The 13,668-nt window shown below is 33.4% G+C and overlaps 1 protein-coding gene across 7 annotated transcripts in view; it reads right to left on the bottom strand.

The window, feature by feature from the left end:
* FAM184A (family with sequence similarity 184 member A) overlaps nucleotides 1-13,668 on the bottom strand; it is a 102,748-nt gene that overhangs the window by 2,507 nt on the left and 86,573 nt on the right. For 4 of the 7 annotated variants that reach the window (XR_001518163.2, XM_025042437.1, XM_006926128.2 and 1 more), the window contains exons 12-16: nucleotides 12,677-12,804; nucleotides 11,103-11,287; nucleotides 10,533-10,679; nucleotides 4,303-4,420; nucleotides 2,229-2,333 (exon numbers count right to left, since the gene is read on the bottom strand). Coding sequence is in view for 6 of the 7 variants with exons in the window: in XM_025042437.1 (XP_024898205.1) it covers nucleotides 2,229-2,333; nucleotides 4,303-4,420; nucleotides 10,533-10,679; nucleotides 11,103-11,287; nucleotides 12,677-12,804 (683 nt within the window). In the remaining variant the exon portion in view is untranslated. The remainder of the gene's footprint in view (nucleotides 1-2,228; nucleotides 2,334-4,302; nucleotides 4,421-10,532; nucleotides 10,680-11,102; nucleotides 11,288-12,676; nucleotides 12,805-13,668) is intronic. The other 3 variants (XM_015600136.2, XM_015600135.2, XM_015600137.2) reach the window with 3 other exon arrangements.

The raw sequence follows: 13,668 nt of genomic DNA on the forward strand, positions 1-13,668 counted from the left end.
GGTGGAAAGAATGTCAAAGGGTAAAGAATACTGGGAGGAAAAGGGGAAAAGAAGGGAAAGTGCAGTCTTGCGGATAGCCCGAGCTTAAATGGATTTAGGTTAAAATTAGGGGAAGGTGTAAAGTTAAACACAATTTTAAGAGAGGGCCATGGACTTCAGCAATCTGTCAAAGGGAGGCAGTCCTTGCCTGGAGAAAAAAAGGAATGAGAAAATGCTTGGCAATGTAGTTTGAAACAAATCTCACAATTCTACTTAAGACCTACGGCTGACTTAGAGCAATAATTTCATTTTAAATTCACAGCACCATCATTCTGAAGAGAGAAAATTAAATCTGCATAATTAAGTCTCATTTCCCAATCAATTGGAAGTATCATTAACTGGCTCACCATCTTTTAAAAAATTTAAAGGTTATAAAACAAATCAGTTACTTATTTTTTTAATTGTTCTCTAAAATTAACAGATGAAAAAGGGACTACAATTGCAGTTACCAAAACCTATCAGCTTGCAAATCATGAACTCTATTTTATTCACACCTCTAGAATCAATGAGCATCAATCTTGCTATGCAGAATAAAAATTAACATGTAAAATATTTTGAATATTCCAGTATTTTACTAATTAAATGTATGCTAACTAAATTTATGAACTATTTATGTTTTTTTTTTTTTCTTTTGCAAAATGACTCCAGGGATTGGAAAAAAAATATCATTAATAGACAAGATGGCCCTTTTCTTTACGTATAAAGTAATGATCTCACTATCTAGGCATTGTCCTCTATGTCATATTCTGTGAATCACGGAGTCCCTCACAAGGAGCCCATTTTAGCATAACTGAAAAAAAAAGGAAGAATAACGTATTAAGAATTATTTGTAAAAACTGAAATCACTGATAGGAGTCAAAAGTATTCGAAAAAGCTCTTACAGAGATGTATCTTTTGAATTTTCTTGTTCTAGTCACAGAGGGCATAATTAAATGCACTTAAAGTTTTTATTTAAGAAATCAAAGGTATCATTGGTAAAGTTCTACAGTCATGGTTTTGTAGCTAAAAATGTAATTCAAGAAAATGAATAATAAATAAAGGGAAAATATTTCTAGTATATTTTCTTTCAACAACCCTTATAATCTTGGTTTATAATTAAAAGCTATTTCACTCTAAATTATGAACTTTAAAACTAAAACTATTTCACTCATTCACCAATTATTTATTGAGAGCCTCTTATGTGCCAGGCAGTATTTTAGGCTCTGAAGATGTGGCTATGGCCTTCCTGCTTTAGTCATGCTATTTTATAAAACATTTAAGTTTAAAGTTTGGAGTACTTTAACTTGTGAAAGAAGGACAGATTCCATGTTCTTAACAGAGAAGTTTCATGACCTTTGAAAGCAAAAATTTCTAAGGGCCTAATAGAAATTAGGCATGATGTGCAAATTAATAAAATATGAATTTAAAATATAGCTTTAGCACTAGCATTTTTATTTCTACTACTGATTTCTGCCCAAATATATGTAAACCCCATAATTACTTATTATTTTTACTTGCTTTATTCACTGGAATAATTTTGCTGGCTTATAGAAAACATAATGAAATCTTGCAACTGAACAAATATTTATTGAATACCCACTATATCCAAAGCACTCTGATAGGAGCCATAGAAAGCTGAGGTACAAAGATGTGTAAGACTCAGCCATGTCCATTTCATTTGTCTACAAGGCTCTTCCATCTGTCCTAAGAGTAACAAAGTGCCAGAATAGGTCACGTTCAATTTTAATTGTTAAGAAAAGGTCATAAGACTGAAAGAGGTAAAGACCTTCTCTGGCAATTGGTAGGCAACAAAATACATGTCCAACACAAGGTCCGTTAAGATGGCACGCCTTAGGTTAAGGACAGCTGCTGGGTAAACAGGGCTGGAATATCTCTCAAGACCCCAGAGAGGATAGTGAACATTAAGGAAATGACAAATTATCTTAAAGAGATTTAGAAGTGACAAATATGAAAAACAATATAGTAACACTAGATTTTATAATATAAATATTTTGTGTATGAATTATCAACAGATAAATATTAATCTCATTCTGAAAATGAATACATACAGATTTCATAGATTTTTAATCCTATTATTAAATTTAATAAAACATTTTTAGAAGCTTTAGCCTATGCTTCTCTAAATAGTTTATTAAAATTTAATCAAGTTTTAAACTATATTCCTATTTTACAGTGTTTACAGAACATACCTTAGCCAATGGATTAATAACACCAACAGTAGGATTTGAATTAAATACTTTGTTGAAGTTAGTTTCTCGATTGACTAATTCCAGCTGATAAAATTTATTATCCTCCTATGCAAAAGAATTATAAACATCTCTTAAACATTTTCTGTTGAATATTGAAAAGCTTAATTATATACATGCCATTTCATTCAAAATTTAATATAAAACCTGAACAAAGATTTATATCCCTTGCTCAGAGATTTCTAGACCTGATTGCCAGTGTGTTAAAGACTGCTGGTGGGTGAATTTTCAACACCTTTCAAACCCTATGCTATTGGGCTCTTCTCTACCCTTTAATACCTTTTTCCTCTAAGACTGGACCTAAATGTTTTATTTGGTTCCATCTCTGCTCTAAAGGGCTGACTGTGCAGTATGAGCAGGGTTAACTTGCATTTATGGAGCTGTGTGCATGGTTGAGTTGTTTCCATGTATGAAGATAATATAGGATATAGCAATATTCTTGAGTACAGAAAATATATTTGATCTTGTCTAATCCCCTAAGACATCAATGTATTACAGCAGTGGTAACCACACAACAGAGAAAAAGTGAATGGCCCATATAGAAACAAACCCTTTGCTTTTGACTTCACCAACAACATGTGCTAACTGAATACCCAGACTGTCAGAAATAAACATAAGTAAACTGAACAGTATGTGAAATGTAGGATTATGCTCTAATAGAACTATTTTCTTCATTCCCTTCATTTGTATCATTAATCTCAGCCCATGTGCCTCACAGTCCACAGAATCAGCATAGACAGGAAAGGTAGTGGAACAACCCCTGGCTAGATTCCTGGTCCTGTCACCCACTAGCTGTGTTGCTTTGAAAAGTTACTTTACTTTTTGAAGTCTAATATCTATTCTGTTGAGAGGGAAAAAATACAATTACATCTGTAATACCTGCTCAGTAAGAACTAGAAAATCAATAGCTATTTCTATAGACCATAGATAAAATACACTTAATACATTTGCTAATTTCATGTGAGGAATGTAAGGTAATTTTCCACGAATCTACTGCTATCAGAACAATCGGAGTCCTGTGCTCCTGCTCACAGTGCTTGGAGAATTGGGTGGTAGTGGGTTGAAGCAGTTATTGGGTTGGTGCTCTGTCATTCCAGTGCCCACTCCTGGGTTCATCTACAAACCCTTCTCCACTACCAGTTACTTTTGGCAGGAACTTCTAGCCTTAGACAACAGACTAACTTTCTTAAATGCTAAATGAGATATGTTAAGAAAAAATGGCTCTCTTTGCATGTTAATGTCCAAAGTTTTCAGTTAGAGAGATCAATGAGTAAATACAGTGATTAGTATTCTGTTCTAGTTTTACTCTGAAAGATTACTCATTTGTTAGTGGCAGTAAAAAGCAATATTTTAATTATTGATCAGAACATGTAATTTTAGAAGACTCTGAAATGTTTTAGGAATTTTAAAAGATTTGTGCATTTTTTATTGTTGAGGAATGATGGCTTGAATGAAAGTAGTGTATGTATTGTTGTCTGTATTTTCCTCCCCGATGGACTTCTCAGAACCCCTAACGCCTTGATGTGGACTGAGACTGTCCAAGAAAAAGCCTGTAGATTTTCTCAGGCTACACCATGGAACCTTTCTTCCATGGAGTGTCTCCTGGAGTCATGGTTTGGTGGAACACACTTTAGGAAATTAACATGACTAACCTGGAAGTGGTACAATGTGGGCTAATGCATACATGTGTTGAAGGTTCTTTCCTATCCAATTCTAATTCTACATGTGCAATATACACTTCAACAGTATGTTCACGGTATATTGGCAATGACATATTATTAAACATTTGATATATTCTAAAAATACTGATAAAAGGCACAATGCCCTTATCTTACTTACTTGGTATTTCTTATCCTCATTCATAACATCTTAACAAACTTTCAGTCACAATGTACATATTTTATTTTATACTTTCAATTTTTGGTTACCATTACTTAAAAATATTTCCCCATGTTTTCCCAATCAACAGTCTATTAATTACTACATGATCATACCATAAAAAAAAAAACAAACTTACAATTAGTTTCTTTATGACCTGGTTATTTTCTGTAAGCATGGCTTTTAATTCTGTAATCATCTGTATATCTTCTGGTTTTGATTCTCTCATTAGATATTTTTCTTCCATTTCTTCTAGTCTAAAAACAAGAAAATCTTTAGCTCATTTATACGTCTTAGACACATTCTTTTATAATACCTACAATTTTCTTATTATTCCAGTTGAATACACATAAAAACTTAAAACCAAACTTCTTCCTTAAAACTTTAGAGCATAATGACATGATTGTCTCAAGAGCTATAGTGTTATTAAAGCCTTTCCAGGGTAGATGATATAATTAAAAGCTTTGCAGGTTACTTTTCAAATAATTCATTCACTTTATGCCATTCCAAGGGTATATGGGGATGAAATGAGGTAAGCTCTGTAGAAGAAATCTATACTGAATGATACTAACCTAGCAAATGCAGGTTTAATCCTGGAAATGTAGGCTTACTATTAGGAAAACTTACCACGAATACAATATTGTGTTATGACATAAAGCCTGGTAACATACATAAAAGGGACAAGAAAAAATACAGAGGAAAGGGAAACAAAAGACACACATATGACATCATCCCTAGTTTATGAGAAATTCAGTTTAAAAATTCGATATTATTAGCTAAACCATGTAAACTGTTAAAAAAAAAAAAAAAGGTTCATCAGGTAAGAGAAGAACTGAATTTCCTTCTGGGCATATTCTGCCTTGAAAGAAATGAGAAGGTAACAGGACTGAATGCCACTAAAGACCCCAGAATAGAGGCCACGTTGTATGAGCAGAGGAGACATGTACCTTAAAGAGTCTAAAAATATAGAACAGGGTAGAATTAAGGAGATACAAATGGAAACTGTTGGTTTAATTTGAGAAAAAGTACTTTTTATTTTAGAAAATTTAAATAATTAGGATGATTTAAAAAATCATTGTTTACTGAAAAAGGAAAGTATGTTTGATAAAATTATGATTAATGAAGAGTCACAGAAAATTTATTCATTCTACAAATACTGAGTAACTCATAGATGATCTATCCTCTAGGAATCAGTGACCCATGTCTTACCCTGAATCCCAGAGGGGTACCAGAATCTCTGTATTTTAGTAATTTTAGTAAGCTCCTCAGCCCAAGCAAAAGATTTGGAGATAACATATTTGGCTCCCTACCCGGCCCCATGACTAAAGTTCTAATCTAGGGGTGGGGAGGTATAAGGGTGACCAGAAATGTGTGGTTAGAAAGTGACTGTTTCAAGATCAGTTGGGGCATTGTCAGTTCAATGTGAGGTTAGTTTCACTATCTTTACTTTTGTTCTTTTGTGACAATGCAGAATGAGTGAAAAATGTGATTCCACACAAAATGACCTTGCATTTTATAACAACATGGCATTTAATGGGCAAAAATTTATGTACTTTATGGGGAAAGGTTTTTTAGAAGCTTGGGAAACAGTGATCTAGGCAAGGAGAAAGTCATTTGGGTTTAACATTGGAGTAGCCACAAGATGTCACTGGAGTACTTTCTTTATCATTAAAAGCAAAGTACAATACAAGATTTTTGAACTGCTTCTTGCTTGAACAAGAATACCTGGTTGTTAATAGTGGCTAACAAACTAAATTTAAAACCTTATTTAAAACTATTAGGTCTATCTTTTGTTCTAGTAAAATAAGAGGTTAAGGTAAAGTGAGTCTAAAACAATCAGTTACAATCCTTGAACCGCCTTTTTGCATAATAAAGGTCTTCTCTGAACCCCAGTTCTAGTATGTCTTCATTTAGATTAAACATTCTTTACCTATGAAATTATTATCAGTTAATCTTCTCCACAAAATATCTTTACATCACCAAAAAATTTTAACAAAAGATACCTGAATATTAAAGGGGAAAAATAATTGAATAAATTGGAGAAACAGAATATATAAACAAAAGGAAAGCATTAAAGGAGAGAACAAATAATGTGGTACAGACTTCACTTGCAAATGTATTTCCAGAATTATTAGTCTTTTGAAATTCTAACAGGAAGAACACTTGGTACTATCCCGATACCCACTTCAATCCAACACTAGTCAACATTTTACCTTTCCTCAATTGCCTCAGGCATCATTTTAAGCCAGCATTGCTTCCCAAAGACTAGGTGTGAACAACTGGATATAACAGGAGATGATTTTTAGTTTGTTCTCCTTTAATCTTTCTGATCACAAAAGGAAAAAGTCTCTTTGGTCTCATATATCTTAAACGGGCTTCATTACATATGCTTCTTACCTATTTCACAACACTCAGGCAGCCTTTGAACATCAATGCCAGCTAGAATCTAAAAATATTGTTTCATTTTCACAGAATTTACATTTATATCATTATAACTTAGCCTCTATTTAGAAAAATGGATACAATTTTTCAGTAGTGATAATGGTTTTACTGTAGCGATAACTGAGTTTTCTTGTTAGATTTTTAAGTTAAAATGAGCCAATTAAAAATATTAAGAAAATCACTGGGAGGTGGGAGGACAAAAAAAAATATTAAGAAAATAATATCATAGATAGCCAGAAATGACCAAATTCCCAAAGGCTGCATAGGAATGATTAAAGGCTAGGAAACACTGCCTTGAGGGAACCATACAAATAAACACAACCTTTAAATCAAAATACAGATTCCCATCAAAAGTAACGCAGAGAGAACAGACATAAGTAGAACATGTAAAATTACTAATTAGGGTCAATTGTTGGATTCTCCCCAGGCATACATGCCCTCATTTTCGTTGCCTCTGAGAATATATAGGTCAATGTCTATGGTTCATGGACAACAAACCTAAAATATAAATGCCTAAAAAGCTGTATGAAACTGTATTAAAAAGAGCTTCCAAGTTGATAGTTCTCCTCTGCTGTTTTTTAAAATAAGTAATTGACAAAAAAAATCGGTAAATTGAGTTTAGAACCAAACAATAGTATTATTAGGCACACGTGTTTGGCCTGAAGGAAAGGAAAATATAGTAATTAAAGCAGTTTAACATCAAACTTTTCTTTTCCCATAAATTATGAACACAGATGACTTGCGACAATAGGACTTATCTCAAGAAGTTTATGAAAAATAACCCAAATGGTAATTTTAAAATCAAATGACAACAACAAAAACGATTAGGGCATTTCAGATTAAAAAAAAAAAACAAAACTCAATTTTTAAAGAATAAGTAATTCTGGTGTAGTAGAGTGCTTCTTTTCAGTTAGGGATTAATGACCTACTTTAAGTCCAAGTACGGAAATTCAATATTTCCCCCAAGAAAAAATTATCTTTTTGCTTCAGTACAGTGAGAAGTTAATGTAAAGTAGTCCTAAACAGTCAATAGTCTTTGAATCACCTTTTTTGCATAAAAGGATCTGCCGTGACCACAAGTTCTAGTGTATGTTTACATTTAGCTAAACAAAATTCTTCAAAACCGCCCATTCTCAGTTATTTATAAAACAAAAACCATGACGTTTTTATTAGATGTAGGTTTTTTTACTAAGATACTATATCACTCAAGAAAATTAAAATATTTCCATAGAATGTCTGAAAAAACTAAGAAGACTTTAATACCCAGCACTAAAAAAGAGGATTTTTAGAAATCATTCCATAAGAGATACAGAACTCTTATCGCCATTCCTACAATGTTTAGAGGGTACTTTCTACCCTTTACATGTTTTGCCCTGCTCTTTCCTGGAGTCCAACAGGCTTAGGGTTCGGAAGAGAAGCAAGACACTTCCAGCTGCCCTAGAGGCCCCTTGGGTCCAGGCTTCAGCGTGACAAGCTGATATGTTCCCCCAGTCCCTCCACTACTACCTACTTCCAAGAATCCACAGGGTTTTTCTGATTTCCAAGCTTTAAAGCCAGGGTGTGGTTGACTAGGAATTTCAACAGTGTGTACCCTTAAGCTTCTGGAACAGGCTGGGAATAGTTCAAATGTTGTCCCCTGCAGCTCCTAAAGCTGGAATGGACTCTCCCTGCTCACTACCTCTGTCTAGTTCCAAACCATTTAGCAGATTAAAGCAGGCTGCATTTAAGAGTATGAGTCAGAAATATTCAAAATCTAAAACTGTGTTTTCCAATATGGTAGCTACTAGCTCACAAGTATTTACATTTAAATTAAAATTAAATGAAATTAAAAACTCAGTTGTTTGGTTTCACTAGTCACAGTTCAAGTGCTCAACAACCACTGGACCTAAGAACTACTATACCAGACAGAGCAGATATAGGACATTTTCATTATCACAGAAAAATCTATGACAGCACTGGTCTAAAATATATTTGTGTATTTGTTTTTAACCAGAAGAGTAAATATCTAAAGCTAGAGGCTAATTACATGATGGCAACAGATTTCTGGTGAAAAAAGAAATATGACTGGTTAGCATGAAATGGTACATCTAGAAAAGTAATAAAGTATTTGACATGAGTAATGCTAATTCTTTACTTATTAAAAATAATTATAATATAGAAAAAGTAATTATTTGCTGTCTACTGAAAATCCATAATGTACAAAGTCGTATAAAACAGAACAAAATAAAAATAAAAACATAACCTTAGTCCTTTTAAATTTACAATTCTAAGGAGACAGGACACAGGACAGACAGAGGTTATTCTTTTGGTGAGTATGCTTTTTTTAAAGCATGTAGTGGGGGGTGCCAAGATTTCGGCCTCTGCCTGGTGAATAACAGTGAGGCTAGGAGAAAGGAAAACCAAGGCACTGAGTTTCACTTTAAGACATTTTTGTAAAATGCCTGAGGTATGAACTCATCTAGTAGGCAGGTACCTGAGCTCTTACTGTGGCTCCAAATGATTTTAAATTACCTCCAGTAATAGCAAACAATAAAAATCACTGTAACAGGGGAAATGATCTCCAGTCTCCTCATTATTTCAAAAGTAACTTTGTGAAGTGGTAAATATTAGAGAAAATCCTCAAAAAATTCATTCATGAAGAATTCATTGAGTGTTTACTAATGTGAAAATTCTGTTTATGTCCACTAGAGCACCTCACCTCAGAGGCCACTGAAGTAAATGCCAAAGACTAGAGATCTGCTTTTTGTTTCAGTTTAGGTGAATGCATGTACACGTGTTATACATGTAGCAATATTTACTGTGAGGCTTAATGGGTTAAATGAGTAAAATGTGAGATGATTTTTAGATTGGGAGAAGGTAGTAATGACATAGGAGGTTATTCTAGATATAGAGAACAATGCAAGAGAATATTTGAAGGAAACCAAGAAGGTCAGTGTGGCTGACACAAATGCAGCAGACAGGAAATAAGAGTGGCTATGTGATCAGACAGGATAAGGCATACTGGAGCAAAGGGTTTAATTTTGACTTCAAGACTGATGGTAAGGGGATTAGTGACTATTTTGACTTTATTGAAGTATGTGGAGACAATCATTTATCTGTTATGGAGCTTTTTTCATTGATTGGAAGAGGAGAGGCTGAAGGTGAGAAAACCATTTGCAGAAGTTTAGAGTGGATTAATTCTGAGCTAATTTAAGTTGGAGCAGAGTTTGGGCCACAGAGATGAAGTGAACACTAGTTGCTTTGGCTATAGCAGTTTATTATTAAGTATCTAGGAAGAGAGGTGCTATTAAATCTTTTTTAAAATATTAAGCAATAATAGAAATTTGGATTTAACAATATTAGAGTAACTATGTATGAGTAGTAACTTTGTGATGTTTTACCTTTAGTGACTTATAAAATCATAAAAAATGTCTGTTATAGAAATTCAAACAATATCTAAGTAAAGTATATAAAATAAAAAGGAAGTCTTTGCTCTTTGCTACCCCCAATACCTCCCATCATCCACTCCCTAGAGAGAACCACTGTCATTAAAATTCTATATTTGTGTTTTAAGATCTCTTGATATTTTTGTAAAATATGTATCAACAGTGTGACCAACTGGTCCCAACATGCTCTTTTTATTTAACATTATGTAATGGACATCTTTTGAGTTTTCACCATGGTGTGACAGTCCAGGATCCTGAGGGACAGTCTTTAGATGAGTATTTGTCCTGGTAGAACTGTTGCAGTAGCAGTTGATAAAACATAATAATTCAACTGACTTATCCTAATTAAAGAATATTTCATATTACAATTACCGTCTGTAATATACCCTTAGGTTTTCTAAGTATCATTTAATTAGTTCAAAAGAGTAGCTAATCTGAGGTTAGACAAGTGTTCCTCAGTTTATTATCCACATATGAATTTCTGTAATATAATGTGACTTACGACACTTGTAAAGCTGCATTTATTTCCTTGAGTAGCTCGTTAGTCTTATTAAAATCTGCCCGCATGATATTTTTCTCTCTGAGGTGGTCTGCTGTCATGACATCCAGCTCTTTTTCAAGTCTCTTGTTTAAATCTTGTTCATGCAACCTGTTTAATTTATTTTTAGTTAAGAAAATGTTATTTTGAAATCAAGCTTTCAAAACTTTCTATAGTCTACCAGATTTGAAATAGTTTTAGGTATAATATATAGAAAATTCATGGAAACAGCCTGAAATAAGTTATTTACTTTGCTCTAATCTTCTAGCTTGTTAAAGTTGTCTCCTTTAATGCTTTTTAAAATAACATTTTAAAAGATTTCAGCTAATTTTAGACTATTTCCAAAGTGAATGAATGTATATACATCATTCAAAATATAAACATTTCATCTATGTTCTAGATTATAACATTGTTAACGAGGTGAAAGTGGTCTTCTTCAATCTTACCAGAAGCCAGTTAATCTAGTCGTAAAAATAAGCATGTATTGCTAAATACCATCAAGGCAAATTTCTTCTGCTGTAATCAATGGCATACCTCATTTGTTGGTTAGATTCACTTCGTATTCTGAGAATTTCTTTCCCCTTAAATTCCAATTCTTTGGTTAGGGCACTTATATTTTCATGAAGGTGCTGTACCTCCTTATCCAAGTCAGAAATGTGATGCTCTCTGTGCCTTAATTCCTCTTGTAGATCTGTTATTCTGCTCATGTGCTCCTTACTCTGCAAAATACAAATAATTCTTAGAAGTTTTCTACATATTTGCTTTCTGTGTTTATCTGAGGGAAAGAAAATGACACACTAGAATGTCAAATGTAATAAATCTGACACAGCTTCAAAAGCAAACTGCTGAAATGAGAAAACCTCAAGGGCTCTGTTCTTTCTATATATCTAAGAAGTGTTTATATGGATACAGCTGCAATAATGTCAGAGCTACAAGGGAGTCAAAAGACCGCAAAAGCACATCTCCCTCATTTTACGGATGAGGAAACTAATACCCAAGAGATGATTTGTCCAAGGATGATTTATAATCAATGGCAGAGCTGAGATTAGAACACAGGGCTCTCACATACTCAAGAAGTTACATTGTCCTGTGGTAAATGCTGGCACTGTTGTCCTTCAGTCTAAAAAAGACCCATATCTATGGAGGCCATTCCGACACACACACACATATCCCATAGCTTAGAAAGCAGATTTTGTCTGCTTAGTGCTGGTCTAGCAGTTATTTTGTCTGCAAGTTAAGCTCCCTTTCATTTTCTTAGAAATCATAGTTTTCTACAAGTTCTGCAGGCCCAGGCATTGTCAATTTCAATGTCAGCCTACTTGAAGAGAACATAACTTCCTTCTATGGTTATAAGGTAGCTCATTTAAAACTTCCAATAATGAAGAAAAAATTGGGGCTGGTCATGTCATTTAACATAGCTGAAGACGAACAAAGTAAACGTCATAAGTCTAGTAAACTAATAATAGTTGTCATCGTACTATGTCTAAAAATCTATCCATTCAGATATACACACATTCAGAATTACTAACTAACTAAAGGAAGTACACTTGGCCAAAGAACAAAGTTTAAAAAGCATAAATAGTAGCTGTGCTATAGTGATATGGAAATATAAGTTATCTTTTTTCTTCTTGAGGACCTGATACTTCTGTAGCTATGTTATCTAATACGGCTGTTTAAATTAATCAAAATTAAATAAAGTTGAGAATTCAGGTCCTCAGTCATACTCACCATATTTGGCCCACATGGCTAGCGACTGCCATAGTGGAGGCACAGGTATAGGACATCCTGGAAAGTTCTACTAGACAGCATTGTTTTATAATGTTCTGTTGTCACTCTTTGTATTATTTATATCTGTTCACTTTCTCAAGATGCAAGTGAAATTTAAAATATTCAATTAAAAGGTTATAAAATAAAATGTTATTTTATGCCCAACATATTAAAGTCAAATTACTTATTTCCCTTAAAAATAAAACTTTTTGACATAGATGGTAAATAATAATTAGTGAAAATACTAGTTATTACAAAATAGTTTTCAGAAAATTGTGAGCATTCAATTTATTCACATTTAAAAAAATTTGACCGGCATAGAACAGAATGTTCTTCTCTACCTGTCTTCTGCTAATGTCCAGGCTTCTCTCTAATTCCATTTTAGCAGCTGCCAATTCTTGATGATGATTATGCCGTAACAAATCAATTGCAGCTGCATGTTGATGGTTTAGTTCTGAGCGTAAGGAAGCTGGAATCCAAGGAAATAAAGGTTAGCTTTTTTTTTAAATTATCAACATTTAGGTAGAAGTTATAAAAGTCACAGAATATTTTTTAATTGGGACACTTGTATATGCCCATTAAAATTTGATAGAATTGCATATACCTCTTAAAATATTACAGGCTATCCTAGAATATTATGAATTTTGAGGTCATCTAGCTTTAATAAGGATAAATATGCAGTTGCTCAAATGCATCAGGATATTTATAAGTTTTCAGTTTGCAATTAAGGTACTATAGAGATGAAATGTTTTTAATTCTTCTCATTCACTATTAGAATAATATTTTAGAGTTAAATGGTATCATAACACATATTCTGGAGGCAACTTTCCAACTAGGTAAGAATTATTCCACTAAATATCCCTAAAAGATGATAACTACTGGCTGATGAATGCTTTTAGTGTTTCAGAAGTCATCATTTTCATTTTCATTTGATTATTTGATACAATCCACATTTACTGAATGTAGGGTACTATACTAAGGAAGAATAAAATATGACTCCATCCTTATAACTACACAGGCTAGAAGGGAAAGCATCTTGCCATGGAATTAAGAGAAATATCAGAGATAGGTATTAGTTATAATAAAAGCACAATGGTGGATGTACCCAAATTTCCTAGGAGAGGGAAACCGAAGTATCACAAAGAAATTATCACAGTAACTAGGCTAAAAGACTGAGTAGGGTTCTCCAAGTGGAGAAGAAAAAAGCACTTAGGAAGAAGAGATAACATATGCAAAAGCAGAAAGAACCTGGTCCATCTGGCAAACTAAAAGAAGTCTGGTGTGGCAGAAGCCCACTGAGCATGCTGGAAAGAATGCTAGAAAGAAAATGGAG

Source organism: Pteropus alecto, unplaced genomic scaffold (assembly GCF_000325575.1).
Source record: "Pteropus alecto unplaced genomic scaffold, ASM32557v1 scaffold79, whole genome shotgun sequence".
In the NCBI taxonomy this organism is placed as follows: Eukaryota; Metazoa; Chordata; class Mammalia; order Chiroptera; family Pteropodidae; genus Pteropus; species Pteropus alecto.